The 25,448-nt window shown below is 41.9% G+C and overlaps 1 protein-coding gene and 1 long non-coding RNA gene across 2 annotated transcripts; one reads left to right on the top strand and one right to left on the bottom strand.

The window, feature by feature from the left end:
• Positions 1 to 430: 430 nt before the first annotated feature.
• Positions 431 to 20,166, bottom strand: LOC148637961 (scavenger receptor cysteine-rich type 1 protein M130-like). Its single transcript, XM_088623416.1, has 8 exons — positions 20,109 to 20,166; positions 13,832 to 13,897; positions 8,009 to 8,320; positions 6,985 to 7,299; positions 5,487 to 5,714; positions 4,291 to 4,389; positions 2,265 to 2,579; positions 431 to 441 (listed from the first exon to the last, which is right to left on the bottom strand). Exons 1-8 carry the CDS (start codon positions 20,164 to 20,166, stop codon positions 431 to 433), a joined length of 1,404 nt encoding a protein of 467 aa, XP_088479542.1.
• A 2,821-nt stretch (positions 20,167 to 22,987) lies between these two features.
• LOC148637960 (uncharacterized) lies at positions 22,988 to 25,063 on the top strand. Its single transcript, XR_015931131.1, has 4 exons — positions 22,988 to 23,336; positions 24,290 to 24,357; positions 24,675 to 24,761; positions 25,001 to 25,063. It is a non-coding gene; the product is annotated as an uncharacterized LOC148637960 (long non-coding RNA).
• Positions 25,064 to 25,448: the final 385 nt, after the last annotated feature.

Genomic DNA, 25,448 nt, shown 5'->3' with positions numbered 1-25,448 from the left:
ATTCAGTTTAAAGCTTTTGTCTGTTCTAAACAAAACACTAATTTACAGAGCATTACTCTTCCCTCTGTACCTGAGCAGGTGATGTCAGCCACTTCTCGGTCTGTGCAGTCATTCTGACCCCAGGGGAAGGAGGGACACTGCCACAGGGTGGAGTCGTGTTTGCGACAGGAGACAAAGTCCAGCCATCTGGGATCAGGGCTCAGCCTGGAGTTTATCTCACTGATGGTGCCCTTGTCTCCACAGCCCAGCTGTTTACAGATCACTGCAGCTGTGGAGTCAGTCATGCCGTTCTGACACACACTGCCCCAGGTGCCATTGTAGTAAACCTCTGCCTGTCCTGAACAGCCTGCAGACAGTCTCAGGAGAGTGTGATCTGTCAAGACAGCAGGGAAAGTCAAAGGAAACAAACCCTGACAAGACAGCCCAACGTTTAGTTCTGAACTGGAAAGAAACAACAAGCAAACAATGTGAACAGCAACCAGTCTCATTTCCTGTACTAATCCAGTTATAACTGACTCACGTAATGAAACAAGGACAGCTGTACAATAACACAGCTGACATGAAGGTGACAGGAGTGTGTGGTTCTGTTAATTCAGAATCTGGACAGTGCATCACACAGAGCTTTAAAATCCCATTACATGATCAGGTTCTGATCCAAAACGTCATTCTGATCAGCTTGGCTATTTAGCAGCAGCACAACTAAAAGACTGAGGCATGAAAGTAGAATATGTGGCTCAGGGTGAGTGGTGCTGCACTATGAATGGAGAAAACGAGGCTCAGGGTGACATTTAACACCGTGTGGGTCATCAGGATCTGACTGGAAGCCATTTTTGGAACAAATCAAAATGAAACATTTGAGGCAGAAAATCATGAAAGACAATTGATGTGAGAAGTTTGAAGATTGGATCCTAGATCTTACTGGAGGACTGAGATAAATATATCCCCATTCACTAGTGGAGGGGAATTTACGTTCAGTGCTAGAGTTTCTTTATTTCTTTTTTTTTATTTTTGCTGGGGTTTTTAATATGTGCATTCCCAGCTGTATTGTAACTATATCTTAGTCTCTTTTTACAAAGCTTTGGGTGATCTTGGCCCAAAACATTTGGGTGATCTTTTAGTCCCTTATAATCCCTCTCATACACTTCAATCACAAGGAGCAGGTTACCTAGTTGTTCCTGGAATTAAAAAAGTCACAGCTGGCAACAGAGCAATTTCTTATAGAGCTCCCCAATTATGGAATCGCCTCCCCCCAGATGTGTGGAATTAAGACGCACTCCCAATGTTGAGTTAAACATTGTTAAAATGAGTTAACTGAGTTAAAAACATATTTGTTTAGTCTAGTCTTCCGATATATATTTAGGAAAAGCAAGCCATGCAACCTACCAATTTCTGCTTTCATTATCATTCACTTTATTTCTTTTCTATCCATCCAATCTGAGGTGGACTGTTAGGAAGCCCAGGCCCAGAATCCAGCTCCTTCTACCTGTTGAACTCAACTTCCCAGAGAAATTTCAACCAAAGGAAACTACTGAACATTCTGGACATTGCTGGACTTTACCATACATTACTGAACTAAAAATACCAGTCTGCTTTTCCACCATGTAATATAATATAGATGACTTTCATATCTGTTCATTTTAATTAACTCGGTGCCGGCCAGAGGAGGATAGTGTCACGGATGTTGGAAGGGACGAACCGTGGAATGGCAGGGGAGCGAAAATAGACCCTATGCGTAGCAGCAGGACGGGCTCAGCTGTTCAGGAAATGCCGTATAGAAACCTATGCCCTCAGGCCATGAACAGGAGTGACCTGGAGCTAGGTGGGTCTCAGGACATCCGAACCTCAATGCTGAGCGAGGAGCAGAGCAGAAGCAAGAAGTAAATAGGCTACACAACAAGACACACCAGAAAGACATGAATAATCACAGGGAACTAGGAAGAGGACAGAAGTAGAGTGCCCTCTAGGTGTACTGGGCGTGACAGATAGGCTCCCCCTTTCGAGCCTTGGTTCCGCTCAAGGTTTCTTCCTACTATAGTCTAGAGGAGTTTTTCCTTGCCACTGTCGCCTTAGGCTTGCTCACTCGGGGTTCAGGCCCGTAAATCTGTAAAGCTGCATTGTGACAATGTCCGTTGTAAAAATACAAATAAAACTGAATTGTACTGAATTGAATTTTTCTCAATAAGATATATTTAAACACTCTAAATGCAAACCATATCCACAATGTGGAATTCGAGAATATGGATTATTTTTTTTAGCTCGCTTACCTGAGCACAGGATTCTCACATCCTCCTTGTGTCCACAGTCATGCTGTCCCCACCTTGCTGAGGGACACTCCCACAGAGACGACTCGTTCCCCAGACAGGCCACCTCGTCCAGCCAGATGGGACCAGTTCCCTGGCTGAAGGAGGCTGGCACTGGGGCACTGAGGGCCGTCCCACACTGGAGCTGCCTGCACACCACCTGAGAGTCTGCCAGGTCCCAGGAGTCATCGCAGACTGTCCCCCAGGAGCCATTGTGATAAACCTCCAACCTCCCAGCACAATCATCTCCTGCCCCAACCAGCCTGAGGGAGCGCTGGGCTAGGAGAGACAATACCCAGTGATATAGAGACATATATCATTGTGGCTGGTGTGGTGCCATTAAAGCTAACATTAGGTTATTAGAAAAAAAAGTTAAGAGTGTAAAATATAGTAGTTTAGAAAGATGCAGGACTAGTAAGCACAGAAGAACAAAGGGAATCTTTTGGTTTACTCTACCTCGTCATTAGAATTGTCATGAGTCGAAATTCACCGGATGAAATATAAGAAAAGACAGAGTAGAGAGAGGTAACAGGAGGAAGGAAGAGAGAATAAGCATGTCAGATAAAAAGAACTGGAGTTAAATAATGTGAACCTTGTTTAAGAGAGCTCTCAGTCTTGTAATTTAAGAAGATCCTGGTTTTCAATATTGTGCAATCCTCAGGCTGAAGACATTCTCTCCTAGTTTGTGATGGAGGTTTAGAATAGAAATATAGTAGTGTAAGAGGGCCAGAGGAAGGGTGGGTCTACGCAGGTGGGTCTCATCAGGAGACAAAATATATATGGCCTGGAAACAGTGAACTGGCGCGGAAGTCAGTAGGTGAATGCGTTTTGGAGGAGATCATGGAGTTTTTTTTCATATATTTTTGGAAGGTAAAAAAACATTCCAGGTTGTGTCTCCATAAAAAAATATGCAGATGATTTTTTAAATATTTTTCAATCTGTCTCAAATTTCTATCCAAGGTAGTAGAGTCACAGGACCAGGCCTACATTCTCAGCTTTCTCAGAGTGCCACAACATGAAATTAATAATATTATAATATAATAATAAAATAATTCTGAAGAAAGAAAAATGAAATGTGTTATGCATACTTCTTTTTAGTGAGTACACACAGTAAGACAGAAGAAATCTGATGATTCAGACTACAGTAATACCCAAAGGATAAGCTTCAATTCAAATCTGAACCAGACCTCTGTTGTCTATACTAAGCAAGATATTGCACCCCAAGATGCTTAAGATCCTTCCAGCCAGAAATTGCCCCTGGATTCTGTGACAACCTGAGACTCTCTCTCCAATACAGTTGTTAGGAATCTGAATGTTTTAATAGTTACTTTCCTGTCATATCCATAGAAGTCCAGATCATTCCATTTAAAACATTACATATCAGTAATACAACTAAAAAGGTTTCTTATGGACCTAATGAACCAGTACTTTTCAATACTCTGCTCATGATGTAGTAAGTGCATCTACATCCATACCTTCCGGTATTGCTCATCAATCATTCTTTTTCAAAAAAAGAAATAGATAAAATGTTTATTTTCTTTAGGCTGTAAGCTTTCATTGTTCCCATCTGTTTTAATTAATCTATTGACTTGTCACGCAAATATTCTCAGTTTTCATCTCTGTTGCTCACAACTGCAAGAAAGGAGATCTTAATGAATTTGAATTACAGGCCTCACATCTGTTGTCAGCAGTGCATTAACCTGATGACTAAACACTGTATCTCTACAGAATGGGATGACTGGATTGAACAATATATGGAATCTCTTCTACAATTATACTCAAAATGTCAAACATTTATCCCTGGTTTATTACCAGTCCATATTAATGGACTTAAAATAAAAACAAATATTACTTCATACAATATGTTAACTGTTGTTCACAGGTCCAGTTGTTAAATTCTGTGACAAATATTTTAGGGTTTGTGTTTTATGTCCTACATATCAATGTGCATATTTTAAAAATAAAAAAAAAATATTTGAATGGCTCCTACCTGAGCAGAGCAGGGCAACATCCTGTCCAGTGTTGCAGTTGACTGTCTGTGGAGAACTGCAGTTCACCAGGTGAGACTCATCCCCAGAACACTGAATACCTGTCAGACACACAGCACTGTCACTGTCCCATACAGAGAGGAGTTATAGACTTGTACTAGCCAGCAGCCATATCACCCTGCAACTCAACAACAGGCAACCCACTGAAGCTAAGCAGGTGTGAGCCTGGTCAGTACCTAGATGGGAGACCTCCTGGGAAAAACTAAGGTTGCTGCTGGAAAAGGTGTAAGTGGGGCCAGCAGGGGGCGCTCACCCTGCAGTCCATGTGGGTCTTAATGCCCCAGTATAGTGACGGGGACACTATACTGTAAACTGGTCCCGTCCTGTGGATGAGACGTAAAACCGAGGTCCTGACTCTCTGTGGTCATTAAAAATCCCAGGGCGTCTCTCGAAAAGAGTAGGGGTGTAACCCTGGTGTCCTGGGCAAATTTCCCATTGGCCCTTACCAGTCATGGCCTCCTAATAATCCCCCACTATGAATTGGCTTCATTACTCTGCTCTCCTCCCCACTGATAGCTGCTGTGGGGTGAGTGTTCTGGCGCACTATGGCTGCCCTCGCATCATCCAGGTGGAGCTGCACATTGGTGGTGGTGGAAGGGAGTCCCCATTACCTGTAAAGCGCTTTGAATGGAGTGTCCAGAAAAGTGCTATATAAGTCTAATCAATTATTATTATTATTACTACAAAGCACTGAATACCTGTCAGACACACAGCACTGTCACTGTCCCATACACAGAGGAGTTATAGACTTGTATTACAGAGCACTGAATACCTGTCACACAGCACTGTCACTGTCCCATACACAGAGGAGTTATAGACTTGTACTACAGAGCACTGAATACCTGTCAGACACACGGCACTGTCACTGTCCCGTACACAGAGGAGTTATAGACTTGTACTACAGAGCACTGAATACCTGTCAGACACACGGCACTGTCACTGTCCCGTACACAGAGGAGTTCTAGACTTGTACTACAGAGCACTGAATACCTGTCAGACACAGTGCACTGTCACTGTCCCATACAGAGAGGAGTTATAGACTTGTACTACAGAGCACTGAATACCTGTCAGACACACGGCACTGTCACTGTCCCATACAGAGAGGAGTTATAGACTTGTACTACAGAGCACTGAATACCTGTCAGACACACAGCACTGTCGCCTGTCTCATACACAGGGGAGTGGTATATTTGCACCACAGAGCCACAGCCCAGCTGTCTGCAGACCACAGAGGCCTCTCTGTAGCCCCAGGAGTGCTGGAGGAGTCTCCCCCAGGTGCTGTTGTAGTGAACCTCCACCTGGCCATCACAGTGACTCTCTCCTCCTGACAGCCGGACTCCACCGTCTAGAGTTGACAGGGAGGAATCTGTAAAAATGAATCATCATGTTTACTGTCATTCACACATCAGAATCATAAAACAGAAGGGTTATCAGGAACAACATTTTTTTTCATATAAAATTAGCATGACACACCCCAGTTTATTAAATCAGAACATATTGTCATAAACATATTCCTAATAATTTTCAAAATGGTTTCAGACATTTGGCAAGACATCCGTCTACATTGTATGGGCGACAGGGCCTTCTCCTGCTATGCCCCCAAGCTCTGGAACTCCTTGCCCAAGGATATTAGAGAGTCACCTTCTCTAAACTCCTTCAAATCCAGACTCAAAACCCTCCTTTTCAGAAAAGCCTTTACTTAACTGGTTCCATTCTTCACCCCTCTGCTCTTCTTAATACCATCTTCCACGGTCTCCTCTATTGTTATTGTTGTATTGCTGTAATTATAATTGTGTCCTGTCTTGTGAAATTTTCTTATTTATTGTTGTAGTCTTCTTATTTATTGTTATTGTCATCCTGTAAAGCGCTTTGAGAAGCCACCTTTAAAGGCGCTATATAAAATAAAGTTTATTATTATTATTATTATAATCTCACACTTCCTCTCTGTTCAGTGTAAATTCTGGCTGGCTGCCCACAACTCTCCACATCTTTTTTAGTTTCCCTTCCTTCACTTCAGCTGCATTCGTGCAGCAGCTTCCTCATGGTTGAAGAGGATGTGCCAGTGCTGGGCAGGTCAGTTGAGCCCACGTGTAAGGGGATGGAGGGATTCTCAGCACCTCAGCAGGTGACTGGGACACTAGATGGTGCACAAACTGCAGGGCTATGAATGAAGAATGTGAATGTGGACTGACTTGGTGTCTGATAACACAAGGAGGGTGGAGCTGGAATTAGCTGCAGGGCAGGCTCCTGTAGAACAGCATGAAGAGGTGGGTAATGGTAGGAAAAGAGAAAGCAGATAAGGATGGAGGAAATGATGGAATGAAGGGTGGTCTTGAGGTCTTGAGAAGTTGTGCTGAACCTCTGTGGAAATGAGAGAGGATTATGGGAATAAAGGTCTGGGTGAGAGGTGACCATGGTTGTGCTGGAAGTCAGGACAGTTTGAAAAGGAAGGGAGGCTTGGTGATTCCAGTAAGAGGACTGCTTTCAGAGAACTGTTGGACTGGTGTAGCTGACTTGGATGTAAATGGATTTGGCTGCTTCATTAGTAACAGGGAGAGATTTGGATTTGACCTCCTGCTGATCTTTTTTCGAAGCTTTAATTAATTCTGAAAATATAAATATGTGTTGATTCTTACTAGAACAAATGACTCCAGCATCCTGCCCATGAGAGCAAGCAGCTCTGCCCCATGAAGAGACAGCGCACCAGGTGAGATGAGTCTCATTGCCCCAGCACTCAAACACATCAACCCCTCTTGATCCACTGCCTTGTCCAAACCAGGCCTGTCCTGGAACTGCTACAGCTTCCCCACAGCCCAGCTGCTGGCAGAGAACAGTGGCATCTCTCAGGTCCCAGTACTGGTCACACACTGTCCTGTCTTCACCGCGGTACTGCAGCTCCACCCGGCCAGAACAGGAGTCAGGACCGCCCACCAGCCTGTAGCCACTGTAGTCTGCAGACAGGACAGGTGAGTCAGTAGAACATTAACACCACTCTAGACTTTATACAAAGGACTGATGACTCAGGAGCTGTGCGGCATTAACATCACTATAGTCTTTATATAAACGACCGAGGAGTCAGGAGCTGTATAGTAAGAACACCCTCTTCTGTTTATACAAAAGACATTGGAATCAGGAGCTGTACTGTAAGAATGCAGTGTTATAATGGTTGATTTTAACAGTGTGTTCATTGTACAATAACTTCTCATAGTTACACATACTTATTGAATATTTAACTTCAGTACACAAGAGTAATTATCTGTCACACTGTGACAAACAAAGATGAATCAAGCAATGTGGAAGTCACATGACCACAAGGCCACTTCCTGCTGCAGCTCGCTGACTGATCCAAAGATATTAGTTTGGGGTGCAATATACGGTGGCCCGAAGCGCAAAAGACAAACAAATAAAACAGGTGCAAATTTAAATTTCTTAAAATGACTATATACCTTCAAAAAAGCAAGGACATACACACTAATGACTTTTGCCATTTTGTCTTTAGGTATTTAATTAAAAAAGATGATGTCACTGTAGAACAGACAATGCTCTCAAAGGTTAGTGGGCAAAGCTATGATGAAGAGAACTAATTAGCCCACACTGCCCAGAGTGAGATACTGAAGTATTTACATAGGTGGGGATCAGTATAGACAGCAGTGCTCTCACCAGTACAGACCAGGCTGATGTCATTGCTGTGAGTGCAGCTCTGATGTTCCCTGGTTGAGGTGGGACAGTCATGGATTCTGGTCTCATTTCCCCGACACTGGATCTCCTCTGTCCTGATCAGCCCCTGCCCCTCTCCGAAATGAGCCCCTCTCAGCAGCACTGCTGGAAATCCGCAGTCTAGCTGGCGACAGACGACCTCCGCGTCCTTCATGTCAAAGTCGGCCTCACAGATCGTACCCCAGGACGTCCCTCGCAGAACTTCGACTCTGCCAGAGCAGAGACTCCTGCCCCCTGCTAACCGCACTCCTGTACCTGAAGAGACATTAACACTTAATCTTCACAAGGGCGCAAAATATAAACTAAGGTTCTTATTAGTTTCCTTTCTAGTATTTACTTCATTAAAAACACCAGAGTGAACCCTCTGTGTGTTTGATGTGTCTCATTCTGCTCTGGCGTGACAGTGATGCCTGCTAGTTGTAATCTCAGTCTAGATTTACAGTAAGGGACACATACATCTACGTCCAGTACAATAGACTTGATCAGACATGTGACAGATGTATACACAAAGCATTTGACAAATTGTAGCAGTATTAAAGCACATTAACAGTGTGCGTAACATGATACAGTAAATTAAAGAGATAACTATGTGTAGATCTTCTGTATTAAATATTTTAATTCTAAACTTAAAACAGCTTGAAAACATATTTTTTATTCAGTCTGAAAGTTTCTGTAACATTTCTAAATGCTCAGAGACATAAACCATTAAATTACTTACAAAAACTTTTTTAATTTTAGATAATTTTACATAGTCACAGCACCCTCTCATCCAGGAGGGGGTGCAGAAGGACAGTCAGAGAGTTGGACTGGACTCTGTACAGACCTGAGATCTTGAGAGAGAATGAAGCAGGACTGAGATCTAGACAGACAGTAGGTGCAGCTCCTGGGGTCTCAACAGCAGTCAGAGAAACTGAAGCCTCATGCCCAGATCTACTGTACCTTGAGATATGAAGCTTTAGCAACAATTAAAATCATCAGATATTGTGTACAAGTTGTACAAAGCCTGTATTCTGTAGCTCTTGGGATGTGGTAGCTCATAAAACTGTCAGGTCTGGGGTACATTGCTGGGTTTAAATCTACCCAAGTGAATCCAATTGACCTGCTTCTAGAAGAGCTGCATTAAATTAAACTTAAAAATGTCCATACTCCTGAGTCCCGCAGGCTGTCCAATAAAAAAGAAAACGTCCAGTAAAAAATACAAAAATATCTTGTTAAATGATCAAATCAGTCTGTTCCCTTTCCTTGGATATGATGCTGCCAGGGTGTTGAGAGTTTGACAGATCTCTCAAGTTCCCTCCAGCAGAAACAGTTATTACTATTATATAAACCAATAATCTTTGGTTTACAGTGTTATTTTGTTTTTTTGTTTTCTGTACAAAAGGTTAAGTGTTTAATCTTAAAACTGCAGTGTGGGGTGTGACAGTATGAAAAGTCCTTGTACTGCACACTACTAGAGGGCACTCCAGCTGTTCCCTCTCTAACCAGTTTTTGCATGAAAATGGGAATTAGTATCACCTGGGTCCTCATTAGAGAACCCTATAAAACAGTCTCACGTGATTCCCCTTGTGTTTGCCTCAGAACCCCAGCATCAGCTGCAAGACAGCAGACATCTGTATTACTTCACGATCAGTGCCCAAGAGTCTCTCGCTATTAGTTCAAACTTGAGGACAAGAAGAAACACATCTCATACACTGTGTGTCAGCTCTCTGCTTCTACTAGAAGTATCAACCCTCCACTGGGCGAAAAGGCAGCCCGAAAACCCACTCTGTCACAGGGGTCTTATTACAGCTCTTGAGTAAGAAATGAAAGAGACTAGTACACACAGAATGACTGGTGTAGGTGTGTCTGAGTGCAGGATTATTAAGTCTTTCTCTTTGTCATCACCAGGGCCATAGATACTGCTGAGGAGTCCATTGAAAATCTGTCAAACATTTCCCAGAATCAGCTGAGACACAGGTCAGCATTCAGACTGGTGTCTTGACCATATGAGACTCAGCTCCAGATCCAACAAATTAAGCATTTAAACTATTATTATAAGTCCTGCTGCTCGGCATTTCCATAGATAATACTGAACTGCTGAAAAAGAGAACCACCCATGGAACAAATAAAAACATTAGAACAGTAGATTCTCAAACAGCACGTCTCTCCCTCCAGGTTTCACACAGTTCAGAGACTGGAGCAGGGACTGTCTGACCTGGGCACTGAAACACACTCTAGACAAGACCAGGACTGTCACAGCCTGGCCTGGGCACTGACAGACACTCAGGACAAGACCAGGACTGTCACAGCCTGGCACTGGTGGAGCAGGACTGTCTGACCTGGGCTCTGACAGACACTCTGGACAAGACCAGCACTGTCACAGCCTGGCACTGGTGGAGCAGGACTGTCTGACCTGGGCTCTGACAGACACTCTGGACAAGACCAGCACTGTCACAGCCTGGCATTACTAGAGCAGGACTGTCTGACCTGGGCACTGACAGAAACTTAGGACAAGAACAGGACTGTCACAGCCTGACACTGCTGGAACAGGACAGTCAGACCTGGGCACTGACACACACTCTGGGCAAGACCAGGACCGTCACAGCCTGACACTGCTGGAACAGGACAGTCAGACCTGGGCACTGACAGACACTCTGGACAAGACCAGGACTGTCACAGCCTGGCACTGCTGGAGCAGGACTGTCTGACCTGGGCACTGACACACACTCTGGGCAAGACCAGGACTGTCACAGCCTGGCACTGCTGGAGCAGGACTGTCTGACCTGGGCACTGACAGACACTCTGGACAAGACCAGGACTGTCACAGCCTGGCACTGCTGGAGCAGGACTGTCTGACCTGGGCACTGACACACACTCTGGACAAGACCAGGACTGTCACAGCCTGGCACTGCTGGAGCAGGACTGTCTGATCTGGGCACTGACACACACTCTGGACAAGACCAGGACTGTCACAGCCTGGCACTGCTGGAGCAGGACTGTCTGACCTGGGCACTGACAGACAGTCTGGACAAGACCAGGACTGTCACAGCCTGGCACTGCTGGAGCAGGACTGTCTGACCTGGGCACTGACAGACGCTCTGGACACATCCAGGGTTGTGCTTCTCCACATGAAAGCAGATCTCAGAGAATGACGTTGGAGTTCAGCTCCACGTACACACAGCTGGGTCTAGCAGTCAGCTCCTGGCTATGTTAGGGATTCGGTAAGAGAAACCGAAACCAGTGAATGAACCCACTTGCAGGAGCTGATAAAGCCTAGCCGTGATCCGAAGAAAGCCGTAGTCGAAGAAACGAGCTGAGAGTCCAGGGGAAGCCAGAGATCCAAAAAGGGAACGAGTTAGCTAAGCAAAACCGTGATCCAAAACCGTAGACAATAGAGCAATCCGGGAGTCCAGGGGAAGCCAAAGATTCAAAACAGAGAGTGAGTACCGAAGCCAAGCCGTGATCCGAAAAACCGGTGTCAAAGGGGGAAAAATCGTAATCCGCAAACCAAGAAAGACACAAAGCAGAAGAAGGAGTAGTGCAACTAGGAAGCTCGAAAGGAAAACCAATACTGAGCCAGGAGGTAGGAACAGACAGGTTTTTAAGTACAGGATGAGACGGGGGTGTAGTGGTGAATAAGTAAACTGATAGGTAGACTGATGAAGTAAGGCTACGCCTTCTTCTGCCTCCTCTGTTGCCGGGAGTCAGGGATCGTTACAGGCTACAGTGCATCACAAGAAAATACATGACCACCAGTGCCTTAAAGAAGTCAAAATATGGCAGAGCAGTTTAGATGTTAGAGGTCTAGTCTGAAATATCAAACCTGAAATCATTAATTTACATAAATGAGCCAAGAGAACTGTTTCTTCTCTATTTATATCCAAAGCTGCATTGGTTTCTTGGATTCTTAAATTCTGGGCTCATCAGAATCAGACCGAGAGTCACTCCACCACCAAGGATCAGCCCTTTGGACAGCTGGTAGTGCAGCTGAACTCCACTACAGCACTGAGCCCCACAGGACCATTAAAACACACCTGAGACTGTCCAGATCCACTGACACTGACACCAACATACCATTAAAACACACCTGAGACTGTCCAGATCCACTGACACTGACACCAACATACCATTAAATCACACCTGAAACTGACCAGAACCACTGACACTGACACAAAAATACCATTAAAACACACCTGAGACTGACCAGATCCACTGACACTGACACCAACATACCATTTAAACACACCTGAGACTGACCAGATCCACTGACACTGACACCAACATACCATTAAAACACACCTGAGACTGACCAGATCCACTGACACTGACACCAACATACCATTAAAACACACCTGAGACTGACCAGATCCACTGACACCAACATACCATTTAAACACACCTGAAACTGACCAGATCCGCTGATACTGACACCAGCATACCATTAAAACACACCTGAGACTGACCAGATCCACTGACACCAAAATACCATTTAAACACACCTGAGACTGACCAGATCCACTGACACTGACACCAAAATACCATTAAAACACACTTGAGACTGACCAGATCCATCGACACTGACACCAACATAGCATTAAAACACACCTGAGACTGACCAGATCCACTGACACTGACACCAACATACCATTAAAACACACCTGAGACTGACCAGATCCACTGACACCAAAATACCATTTAAACACACCTGAGACTGACCAGATCCACTGACACTGACACCAAAATACCATTAAAACACACTTGAGACTGACCAGATCCACTGACACTGACACCAACATACCATTAAAACACACCTGAGACTGACCAGATCCACTGACACTGACACCAACATACCATTTAAACACACCTGAGACTGACCAGATCCACTGACACTGACACCAACATACCATTTAAACACACCTGAGACTGACCAGATCCACTGACACTGACACCAACATACCATTTAAACACACCTGAGACTGACCAGATCCACTGACACTGACACCAACATACCATTTAAACACACCTGAGACTGACCAGATCCACTGACACTGACACCAACATACCATTTAAACACACCTGAGACTGACCAGATCCACTGACACTGACACCAAAATACCATTAAAACACCTGAAAATGAAAAGGCATTTCACCCAACAGCACAGTGGAACCACAGCAGATTGTCACTTCACCAGTGCTAAAACAGTAAAGACAAAGTGAAGTAGATACAGACTCACTGAGCACAGCCTGCCTGTTTAAACTGAACAACACTGAAGTGCCTGGAGACAGAGGATGAGCTACAGGCTCAGTGAGACTGCATAAACACAGAGGAAACACAGAAACAAGACACACCAATCAAATTAAATATATTATGTTTATAACGTATATTGCTTTGAATTATTATTATTATCATCATATTATCAATACTAGACTTTAATTAATTTAATTTTAATTTAATTGATCATGATGATGGACTCTAGATCAGTGGAGGAGTTTTCATTGTCCTCAAGCTGGAGACTGGAGAGAGTCTCTGTCTCTTACCTGAACACCTCACTCCAGCATCATAGGCATGAGAGTAGCCATACTGTTTCACTCCACGTTTTCGACAGTCCCTCAGCGCAGCCTCTGACCCTGTGCAGGAAACCCCACTCATCAGGACTGATCCAGACCCTGGTCCGAAGTGAGCTCTTCCTGGTGCTGAAACAGCAGATCCACAGCCCAGCTGTCTGCACACCACTGCAGCATCATTGAGATCCCAGTTATTACTATACACTGTCCCCCACTCTCTACCATGATACACCTCCACTGTCCCCTCACAGGGACTGGCACCTTTCACCAGCCTCACATCAGCACTGCCTGCAGAGAGAGAGAAACAAGACTTATCACCATGTCTACAGGATATTTTTATACTAAGACATTTTAGAAATACACCTGGAATTTTTATTTTGTTTTACCTGTTTGATTGGATTGCTAGTCTCTCCCATGGGGAACAAGAGACAGTGGAGTGACAGGAAGTCCACCAGCAGCCATCTCACCTCTCCCTCCACACACCTGTGTCCAGATCCTGTTATATATCTATCTGTCCATATCACTGTGTGACTGCAGAGGGCTGTTCTGCTATGGTTACTACAGTGGACAGTGGCTGTAAAGACTGTGCTCATGTGTTTCTAAAAGCTGTGGTCAGTAGAGTGGACAGTGGTTGTAATGACTGTGTTCCTGTGTTTCTAGAAAATGTGGTCTGTATAGTGGTCAGTGGCTGTAATGATGGTCTTCCTGTGTTTCTAGAAGCTGTGGTCAGTAAAGTGGACAGTGGTTGTAATGACTGTGTTCCTGTGTTTCTAGAAAATGTGGTCTGTATAGTGGTCAGTGGCTGTAATGATGGTCTTCCTGTGTTTCTGGAAGCTGTGGTCAGTACAGTGGACAGTGGCTGTAATGACTGTGTTCCTTGGTTTCTGGGAGCTGTGGTCAGTACAGTGAACAGTGACTGTAATGACGATATTCCTGTGTTTCTGGGAGCTGTGGTCAGTATAGTGGACATTGACTGTACTGACGGTGTTCTGGGTTTCTGGAAGCTGTGGTCAGTACAGTGGACAGTGGCTGTGGTGTCAGAAGGCTGAATGACTGAAACCAGGTTTGGTGTATCTGGTGTATCTGGGTCTCAGGCCCCACATGTACTTAGCAGTGCACACTGACCACACGTCTGTATCAGACACTGATTTAAACACTGAGATGTCTTTTTAATGGTCTACTTTGAAAATAAGTTATAAAATCCAAAACAGAATCAATAAAAATATTTTCTTAATAGATGGATGCTTCACAACTTGTGCTGAAATATGTGAAGTGTAATGCTGCAGAAAGATGGAAAATCTGCAGCAGGAGATATAATTGAAACCCAGGCGCGGGACTTTGAGCTCCTTCAGAGTTTGAATGATCAGGGAGTAACAGATCGAATGCAGGCTGCTGGGCTGAATGAAAAAGGTGAGCAGAAAGAAACAATAAAGAGGGACACCCGTCTCCCAGCTGAAATAAAGAAAAGAAAGGCTGGAGAGTCAGCGAGGAAAAGGAAAGAATTAAAACAGAGAAAATATTTCAGGATCGAAGAGCAGGAGTAGTGAGAAATTAAAATAACCGAGTGATAAACTTGACTATGAGAGGAATGCGATCGCTAGGTTCACAAGGTTTAGCTCTAATGATGGAGATTCGGTGCTCTGAACAGTTTCAAATAAAGAGGTGATCAGTGTGACTGGGATCCTGAATGAAAGACTGAAGGTTTAAATGAAAGACGTCCTGACCCAGTCTGAACGACAGGGTGAAAGCTCGAGAGAATGTTACTGTTGACGTGAGTCAGTCCCAGCCCAGTCTGTACGTGAAGTGTGTATACTTACTGTCCAGAGCACATTTACAGTAACTAGATTTGTTCTTTTTGATTAAATTTTCAATCACCTTCAGTTTGGAGTGTGAAATAATTTTTTCCATTACACACTATATGCTACAATTCATTTAAGTACTACTTTTTATTCATATATTTTTTGCTATTCTTACATGATAAATATGTGAACAATGTGTTTTAGCTTTTACCTCTCAAGATCTTAGTACATAATTCACAGATTGAATTATAGTTGCACTTAATAATATATTCTAGAATCACAGTGCACAGGTTGTTTTTATTACTCTTTTTTTTTTAATTCCATAATGTAAGAAAAATTATCCCTATCATTAGTTATCTAAGATTTACAAACAACAATTCATTTAGCTGTGAAGTATCAGTCAAATGCAGAATAAACATGGAAAAATAATTAAACCTTTCTCTCTTCAAAATACACATTTCAAATACACATTTCTTCCAACATAATAGACACATTTCTCAAATAAAACTCCAGTCTGAACAGATCCCAAACTTTTGTTTAAAGTTGAAAAAACTACAAGATTTGCCTCAGGACTCCTGTGTTGTTACTGAAACTGGACATTGTTGTCTAAAAGCACCCAGTATGGATTCAGGTCAGAAAACTACAACACACTGCAATAGAAATACCTACCACCTGAATGTGACTGTTATGACAAATAAACACAACTATATGTCTTGTCCTCAATCGTGTTACAATGTTAGATCCTTCTGTAATATAATTACCATAGTATCTAAAACTACTGTAATCATTCTCAAAAATAACCATGGATCAAAAATATTTTAATACATTTACCTTCAGTACTCTTATTTGTATCAGCACATTCACCTGCAATAGTTACTAATATTATTTGTTAATCGGAAACGTGCCTTAAATATACTTTTATCTCTGATCACCTGTCTGTAATAGTTCTTTGCACTAAAATTGTCACCTTCTCTCAAAATACTCTATTTTTTAATAATATTTTCATAATGTCATAATGTTATTATTATTAATGTTACTTTAATAATACAGTAAATACAAAATGTGTCAATAGTAATAATACTGGAGTCTCAATAATACTCTAGTATTTAATAACACACTTATCTCAGTTAAAATATTAGTCTAAAAATACTCCAGTGTTTAATAACACATCAGTTAATTACTTTAATAAAACATATTAATTAATCAGTGTGTAAAATAAAATATCAGTCCGATCTATACAACAGTGTTTAAAAACACACTGATCTCCGTTAATACACTAGTCTGTTATTATACCTGTTAGAGAAGGCAGAATTGAGCACAATGAAATAAACAACCCCTGGTAAATACTTTGAAGACGTTGTATTATTGTTAAAACATTTGTATTCCTTTTTGTTTGCAAATGGGAAAATTTCCACAAGTCCTAGCACATGACCCAAATTACAGCCAAAATTTTGTATTTTATTATTATGGTAATAGATAAGGGATTGTCAAGTTGTACAACATTTTTGATAAGGTTGCTAAATATCTACAATATTAATAGTTATAATAATTATATGTTAGTACTTAAAAAACATTATCCTTAGTCTGTGTTGTGTGTAATAGTGTATAACTGCATATAAAACTATTAATACAGCATTAATAGAAAATAGTTTAAAAAACATATAAGCTGAATTAATATTATGATTAATTGTCGAGGTGAAATTCTTGTTAATACTGCAAAATGTTTATTATTTTTCCTTATTTTTAGCACCAGAATAAAATCAATTATAATTTTAAGGAATATCCATAAAGCTGAGTTTTAAATTAAACAGAAAAGCGCTTCTGCATGCTGTGGTCACTACGGCGGGCAGTGGCTGTAATGACTGTAGAACCTCAGATGGCTGGTCCTGGGTTCCAGGAGACTGTGGTCACTGTACTGGACACTGTACTAACTCTGTGGCTTCCAAGTCCTGGGACCAGTGTTTCTGTGTTACTGGGACCTGTGGTCACTACAGTGGTCAGAGGCTGACAGGTACTTCACATGTTGTGCTGAAATGTGTGTGAGGTGTATATTCCCATTGTCTGTATATGAATTGTTGACAATGATTTTCTAGCCTTTACCTAAACTTAACACATGATCATCAGATTAAATTATATTAAAGAACAACTTTTTTCAAAAATACCAGACAGGTTTAACATATAGGCACAGATACATTTATTATGATGTTGTCCTGAGCAATTGCTCAAAAATCTAAACTTGAGTCCTGTGATTACGAATTAATTTTTAAATATTGCATTTGTATGATAACATGTAATTAAATATTTAATTTGTATTACTCATACTTATATAATTGCATTTGATAATAATTTCAGATTTCGAATGTAGTCAAAAACAATAAAGCATTCTTATTAAAACTTCACAATTTACAAAAAAACCCTGTCATTAGATAACTAACCTAAAAACACAAATTAAATTATTTAGCTGTTAAATAATAGACAAATCCTGTATAAACACAAAACACAACTACCATTTTTTAATTTTTCCTGTAATGCCACAATGTCTTGTAGTTGTTAAATTATTAATGTTACACCTCAGTTTCTGATGAGACCCCAGTTAATAATAATATACCTACAATACTAAGAATTTCCACAATTTTGTTAATATTTTTCATTTTATAGCTTATAAACCAATAATGAATGTAACTTTTATCAGCCTGTACTTTTCAATGTGAAAACAAGCAGACCTGGTCTTTATGAACCAGGTTATACATACAGTATACAAATTTTATTTTCACATAAATATAAAAATACAAGAGCTAATTGTCCTATGACTGAAAAGGTTTTACATTTTCAAAATGTAATTGTATGTTTTTAAAATGAAGAATTCACATTCATAACTTCCTATCATATTGGAACACATATTCTTATAACACCTAGAGGTACTACTTGTTTTCACAGCAACTGAATATCACACAGCTTAACGATAGAAACCTGGACTGTCTGAATACACCAAAGATATAATGGCAGCATTAAAACTCCAGTCTTAATTCTCTAGCATAAACACTTTAGGTGGTAATAACACATTAACTGTATATCTATTAATACATCAGTCTGTAATAATTTAATATCAGTCACAATAATAATAATAATAATAATAATAAACTTTATTTTATATAGCGCCTTTAAAGGTGGCTTCTCAAAGCGCTTTACAGGATGACAATAACAATAAATAAGAAGACTACAACAATAAATAAGAAAATTTCACAAGACAGGACACAATTATAATTACAACAATACAACAATAACAATAGAGGAGACCGTGGAAGATGGTATTAAGAAGAGCAGAGGGGTGAAGAATGGAAGCAGTTAAGTAAAGGCTTTTCTGAAAAGGAGGGTTTTGAGTCTGGATTTGAAGGAGTTTAGAGAAGGTGACTCTCTAATATCCTTGGGCAAGGAGTTCCAGAGCTTGGGGGCATAGCAGGAGAAGGCCCTGTCGCCCATACAATGTAGACGGGCTTGGGGGACAGTAAGGAGGGCAGAATTTGAAGAGCGGAGGTTGCGAGGTGGGGAGTAGGGCGATAAAAGTTCAGACAGGTATTGAGGTGCCAAGCCATGTAAAGCCTTGTAGGTGAGCATGAGGATTTTAAAGTCTACGTGGAATTTGACCGGAAGCCAGTGCAAGGACTCCAGGATAGGAGTAATGTGAACACTTGCACTAGATCTGGTCAGGATTCTGGCTGCTGAATTTTGGACATACTGCAGCTTGTTCAGAGTAGATTTAGATACCCCAGGGAGCAGAGCATTGCAGTAGTCAATTCGAGAGAATACAAATATGTTGATCAGCTTTTCAGCCACAGTTAATGATAGCATAGGGCGTAGTCTTGCGATATTTCTAAGGTGAAAAAAATATGTTTTGACAGTATGCTGTACATGTGGGTCGAATGTTAAGCCAGAATCGAATATAACCCCAAGGTTTTTCAATTTTGATTGGAGCTCAAGTACAGAGCCATCTACAGACAGGGTTACAGGACTGGCTTTACGAAGTTGATAGTGAATAATAATTCACTATTTCACTATTTCACTATTTAAAAACATGTGTATCTCTATTAATGCACCAGTCTGTAATAAGACAATACAGAGGAGTCAGAATTGAACACAATAAAACAATAAACAACCCAGGGTATTTCTGAATCATCCTGTATAATATGATATTATTCTAGAAACATTTTTATTGCTCACACTTTTTTTGTTTTCGAGTAAAGGAAGACTTTTTCACATGTCACAGCATATCACTCAAATTGTCACTTATATATAAAGTTTATTATTACAGTAACGAGTAAGTTAAATAACTTTTTAAAGATTTTATACACTCCATGTTTTCACAAATTATCAATAGAGGGTGATAATGGCCAGCTTCTGCTCTATCCATCTATAACATTATTATTTTATAATGTTTAGAAATCTTAAGAATATTTTTAGAAAATCCAATAAAAATTAAAAGCAACTAATTATATTTAGACACAACTAATTATATTTCCTTACTTACAGAACAAGATAAAATACGGTTATAATATTTTTGATGAATACCCACAAAGCTGAATGTTAAATAAAAATTCAAAAATTGTTCAACCCACTTAATTGCTCTATTTACATAAAAAATCTAATTAATTTAATTCCAGTTGTTGTCTGTCTGTCTGTACAGGAGAAGACTGGTCACTTACTGGCTGAGCTGTGCAGCACCAGGACAGCGAGAGAGAAGATGGACAGGCAGCTCTCCATTGTCATCAGGACAGAACGCAGCTGAGACCCCTGTCTTCACCCCTGAGCCCACAGGGCAACTGAGCTGCTGCTCCGCACCCCAGACCCCCAGTAACAACACAGCCCCCCACCCCGCCAATCACACACAGCACTGCCTTTTCAGACTGATAGCAGGAACCTCTCACACAGGCGGGACGGCCAATCAGACAGGGCCCTTTCAGTCTTCTCCATATATATCAGAGACACATCACTGTTTCCTCTCCCTGAAGACACTCCCAGCAGCGCGGAGGAGAGGAGAGACAGGAGCAGCTCTGTGTCTCACTGGAGGAAACACAGATACAGATACAGACAGCAGGGCCGCAGGTGCTCCAGGGGCAGGAAGAGATCAGATATTAAACTAAAAAAAATCTTTGCAGTTCTAGACAAGTATTATAATTGAAAATCAGTATCAAGATAATCAATTATGTATATATGGTCCTGTAATTCTTGCTGTCTGTATCAGGAAGTGTCTAGAACGTGGTCCTGTCTTTCTGTCTGTGTAAGGCAGTGTCCAGTGACTGGTGTCCTGAATATGGTCCTGTCTTGCTGTCTGTGTCAGGCAGTGTCCAGTGACTGGTGTCCTGAATATGGTCCTGTCTTGCTGTCTGTGTCAGGCAGTGTCCGATGACTGGTGTCCTGCAGTGACTCACAGAGTTGTTGTGTCTCCAGACACTAATGTCTTCTGGTCATGGTCAAGGGCAGTGTGAGGAGAGCCTGTGCTCAAGGTGGCAGTGAGGTCACTCAGGTCAGCACAGGAATACGGAGACAAGGTGGACTGAATAAGAACTGGCTGTCCTGTGACTGTGATCAATAATTTAAATGAAAAAGAAAGAAAAGCCCAGCAGTGATTGTCCCTTATGTACTGAGCCTGGTGGACAGCAGCTCTTCCAGTTGAGTCCCTCAGACCCTGTGTCTGTCTCTGTTCAGCTACAATCCACACAGATGTTCCAACCCCTCCAGCTGTGGCCCCAGTGTCTCTCTGTGTGGAGCCGACTGCATGACTGAGACTCTCTAACAGCACAGTGGAGCTGAACTGATACTGATACACTGATACACCACCAGTCTGAACAGTGTGAGGGCACAGCTCACATCCTCTTCCTTATTATTATAGGTAGTAGGAGCAGCAGTAGGAGCAGCAGTAAAATATTAGTAGTAGCAGTAGTAGCAGTGGCAGCAGCAGTTGTGGTAGCACTAGTAGTATTAGCAGTTGTGCTGTATTTAAACTCTCCTGTTCAATATAGCAGAGTTCTTGTGTTACAGCTTCACCATAATAGCTGCAGCATCAGGAGCCACAGAGCAGGAGTCAGTTTCAAATTTGAAAAAGCAACAAAATTATGAAAAAAAAAGTTCAGTCCTTGTTAATACAGCGGTGATTTAAGGCAGAGCTTCACTGGAGCTACAGATCAGGCTCTGCAGTGAGTCTGTGGTTTTTGCTCCTCCGAGCTCTTCCAGCACAGGAAGCCAGGTTGTACTGTGAGGCTGTGGGTGTCAGTGTGATGAGGCAGCTGAGAGCTGAGCTGTACAGGGAGACACACAGGGAGCCCAGTGTTCAGAGCTCCAGTGCTGCACAGGGAGACACAGGGGAGCCCAGTGTTCAGAGCTCTAGTGCTGCACAGGGAGACACAGGAGAGTCCAGTGTTCAGAGCTCTACAGGGTGACAGGTCCTCTCCCCACACAGCTCTCTCATGGTGTCTCTCAGGGCTGAACAGGAGGGGCTGTTCCTGTCAGAATGGAGGCTGACTCTCAGAGCTCCAGTGTCAGTATGAGGAGACGCTCTCAGACCTGACTGCTGCCAGAGCCTCTGAGCCTGAGTGGCCATGAGCACTGAGCTCCTCAGCAGCTGAGAAAAGCCTCCTGTCTCCTGTGCTCACAGTGTGGTTGAACACCTGCACTGTCTTCCTGCTCCTTCTCTTCTCTCTCCCCTTTCCTGTCTCTCTCGCTGTGTGTGCTCTTATCTGTCCATCTCTCTCTCCTCTTCTCTCACTCTGACAGTTTGTGCAGAGTATCTGAAGGGGATGTAACATTGCTTGGCAAAGGAAAAGACTTCTCAGAGGCAGAATAATAAAAAAATCTTTATCTCCTCTCAGTCAGATTCACAGCTCAGACTCACACACAGAGCTCTGGGTCCTTCAGTACTTTAACCAAACTCCTCCGTACTGAACACACAGAAGCTCATCTCCATCCTTCTCTTTATCCTGACAATCCAGAACCAGAGCACATTGAGACAATCAGTGCTGCTACATGAACAATATCAGACAGAACAGCCTGGACTCAAGTCACATGTCCCCCTTTTCTCCTTCCTCACAGCCTCTTAGAGACAGAGAAGAGCTCCTGGTTCTCCTCTCCATGAACAGGGCTCAGGGGTCACTCATCTGGCAGCTGTGGGCTCTGTTCCAGGTCAGAAGCAAGAAGCTTCTATTAACCCTTTCCAGGCCCTCCAGCCCTCCAGCATTACTGCCCTGATTCATTGTCTGTACTGTAAGTCAGCCTCCATCCCTCTGTCAGAAGTGGTTTACTGAAAATTGAGCAATATGTGTTTATCTCTTATTATTATTTTTACTGATTTAATGAACAGCAGTATTGCCACTCTCTCACGGAGTCTTATATACAGTTAAACAGAGTCTGATAACAGTTATACAGTTAATTAAATCACCAAACTGGTTGAGGAACTGAGAGCTCGAGTGGAAATAAAACCAGGAGATGCTCTTCAACCTTAAAAGCGCTTATTACAGGGACTTGTGCCCTTTCTCTTCTTCTCTAACGGAGTATGCTTTACAACGCATTAGTCTGTGAAGTAAACTATTTTTTTTTTGTTTAATAAATTGTATTCCTCGGTTTGTCGGTCTCCTTCTCCAGCTGTTATGAATCGCCTCTCTTCACAGCCTGGTGTTTTTCCTTTTGGAGATGTTACAGTATATCTGTAAGAAAAGCCCCCCGGTCTCTGGACAGGAGTCTCCTCCAGCGGAGACGCGCTCTGCTCTGTCAGAAAGAGCGCTGTGACGTCACAGACACCAGCCAGAGCGCCGGGATCAGAGAGCGAGACCGCAGGAGGAGCGCGGAGCGCACTGAGGAGAGATCTTGATCACTTATCTATCGACAACCAATTAATTCAACTAAAAAACCTTAGAATCATCAATTAACTTCACCGATTGGTGAGTACTGATTATTTTCTTTCTTTAAATTCTTTAAATATCTAGAAAAGAGTCAATACACCCTGTATCGATCAAATAACATAGTGTGTTTAGTGTTCATAATGTTCAATCCCAAATTAAAGAATGATTATTCAAATTATTGTTTAGAAATTGTATTCTAGAGCTTGAAAATTATATTCCAAGTTGATAAATTTGTGTAGGTAACAGTTTAAATGCATTTTTCCACTGTTTACAAATTATAAGTATGGTAACCACGGCGACACGTGCCACATCACTGTGCCCAGCTAGGTGTCTCGCCTTCGTCACAAAGAGTGGTTTGACGTCACGGACTAATACTAATGCGAGTGTATTCATATTTAATATTAATGAGAGTACAATCGGTAGCTTTAATAATGCTAGTGTTCATGTCAGTATTAATGGTGATTGCGCTTCTGATAGTTTTGATGCCAGTATTCATGTTAATATTAGTTATAATTATAGAGTTACTGTTAGAGTATTTACACTAGTAGTCATGTTTTAGTGATAGCATTACTGTTATTATTAGTATTAGTAGTTCAGTAGTAGTTTGTGTCAGTGATAATGATAGTGTAATTCTTAGCGATAGAGTTACTGTTTTAATGTTAGTGGCATTTGTGTTAGTGTTAGTTATACTGTATTTGTAGTTCTGAGTGTGTGTGTTTTTGTCTGTGTGTGTGTGTTGGTGTGTGTCTATAAGTATTTGTAGTCTATGTGTGTGTCTGTGAATGTGTGTCTGTGAGTGTGTGTAGTGTATGTGTGTGTGTCTGTCAGTGTGTGAATGTGTGTCTGTGAGTGTGTGAATATGTGTGGGTGGGTGTCTGTCAGTGTGATAATGTGTGTGATTGTGTGGGTGTATATCTGTCAGTGTGTGTGAGTGTGTGTGTAGGTGGGCTTGGGCTCCACTCGTGTGTCTGACAGAAGTGACCCATCAACAGGTGTTGAGGTCCAGAGTCGCCTGAGAGTGGAACCACTTTCTAGATTCCAGACCAACGTCCAGAGAGCTGTGAGTGCTCTGTTTTTATCACTATAACTAGTAATGACAGCAGTAGTAGTATTAATATCAGAATTAGTATTAGAATTTGTAGTCATGGTCATAGTAGTAGCAGCAGAAGTAACAACAGTGGTAGTTGGATTATCCAAGCACTAACTCCAGGAACTACAGTATTACACATTTATACTCTATTTTTCAGGTATGTTTTGTAAAGTGCTTTGATGTTCTGGATTAAAAGGCAAAATATAAGAAAAAATTGATTGATTGATTGACTGTGAGAGTGAAGTCTGGTCAAACTTGTTTGTCTAACTGAACTGTCCTGTCCACAGATGTCAACAGAGGTGAACAGAGAAGATGTCCAAACCCACCAGAGACTTAAGACAAGTTTGAGAGTCAGGCCCCGGACCCAGAGAGCTGTGAGTCCACTGTTGATCTTCTTCATATTGTAATTCTTCCTCTTCTTCCTCCTCCTGAAATTAAAGCTCATCACAGTAGCCATGCTCTATTGTCCTCTCTTGAAGAAGAGAAAGACTCTACCTGACAGTGTGTGCATCTGCGTGTGTGTTAGTGTGTGGGAGTATGTGTCTGTGGGTGTGTGTGCTTGTGAGTCTAGTCCAGCCTATGTCTGTAACACAACTGTGTCTGACATCCCCAGATCAGGAAGGAGGTAACAGGAGACTCAGCCAAAACAGGAGCCAGACCCAAGACCCCAAGAAAAGCAAGTCTGCATTATTATTATTATTATTATTATTATTATTATTAGTAGTAGTAGTAGTAGTAGTAGTAGTAGTAGTAGTGAGAGGGTGAGTGTGTGTGAGGTTGTGTGTGAGAGAGGGTGAGCATGTCTCAAACTCCATTCCTAGAGGGTCTGGTGCATCATCTGGTTTCCTGCCCAGAGGTCTTGGTTACAAAGTTGATCTAATTTTTTAATTAAACAAAAAATATTCTAATACTGTACCTTTATCCAGACCTTAAATATCCAACTATGCCTTGAATATTTTGAGTCTTCAACAGTGAGAGACATCAAAATATATTATTAAACACATTATTTCCACATCTTCTTATGAAAATAATTAGATTAATTGTTTAAGTGGCTAGCCCTG

The sequence above is a fragment of the Lepisosteus platostomus genome, unplaced genomic scaffold, assembly GCF_059453375.1.
Source record: "Lepisosteus platostomus isolate fLepPlt1 unplaced genomic scaffold, fLepPlt1.hap1 Scaffold_103_H1, whole genome shotgun sequence".
Taxonomy (NCBI): Eukaryota; Metazoa; Chordata; class Actinopteri; order Semionotiformes; family Lepisosteidae; genus Lepisosteus; species Lepisosteus platostomus.
The sequence above is the reverse complement of the archived record's forward strand: the minus strand, read 5'-3'. Positions and strand labels throughout refer to the sequence as shown.

Excerpts from the sequence above, each read along its gene's own strand:
- LOC148637961 (XM_088623416.1), bottom strand. The coding sequence starts at position 20,166 with ATGGAGAGCTGCCTGTCCATCTTCTCTCTCGCTGTCCTGGTGCTGCAC. Across the intron at positions 13,898-20,108 it reads GGTGCTGCACAGCTCAGCCA|GCAGTGCTGATGTGAGGCTG; the intron begins GTAAGTGACCAG and ends CTCTCTCTGCAG. Across the intron at positions 4,390-5,486 it reads CAGTGCTGTGTGTCTGACAG|GTATTCAGTGTTCTGGGGAT; the intron begins GTATTCAGTGCT and ends TGTGTCTGACAG.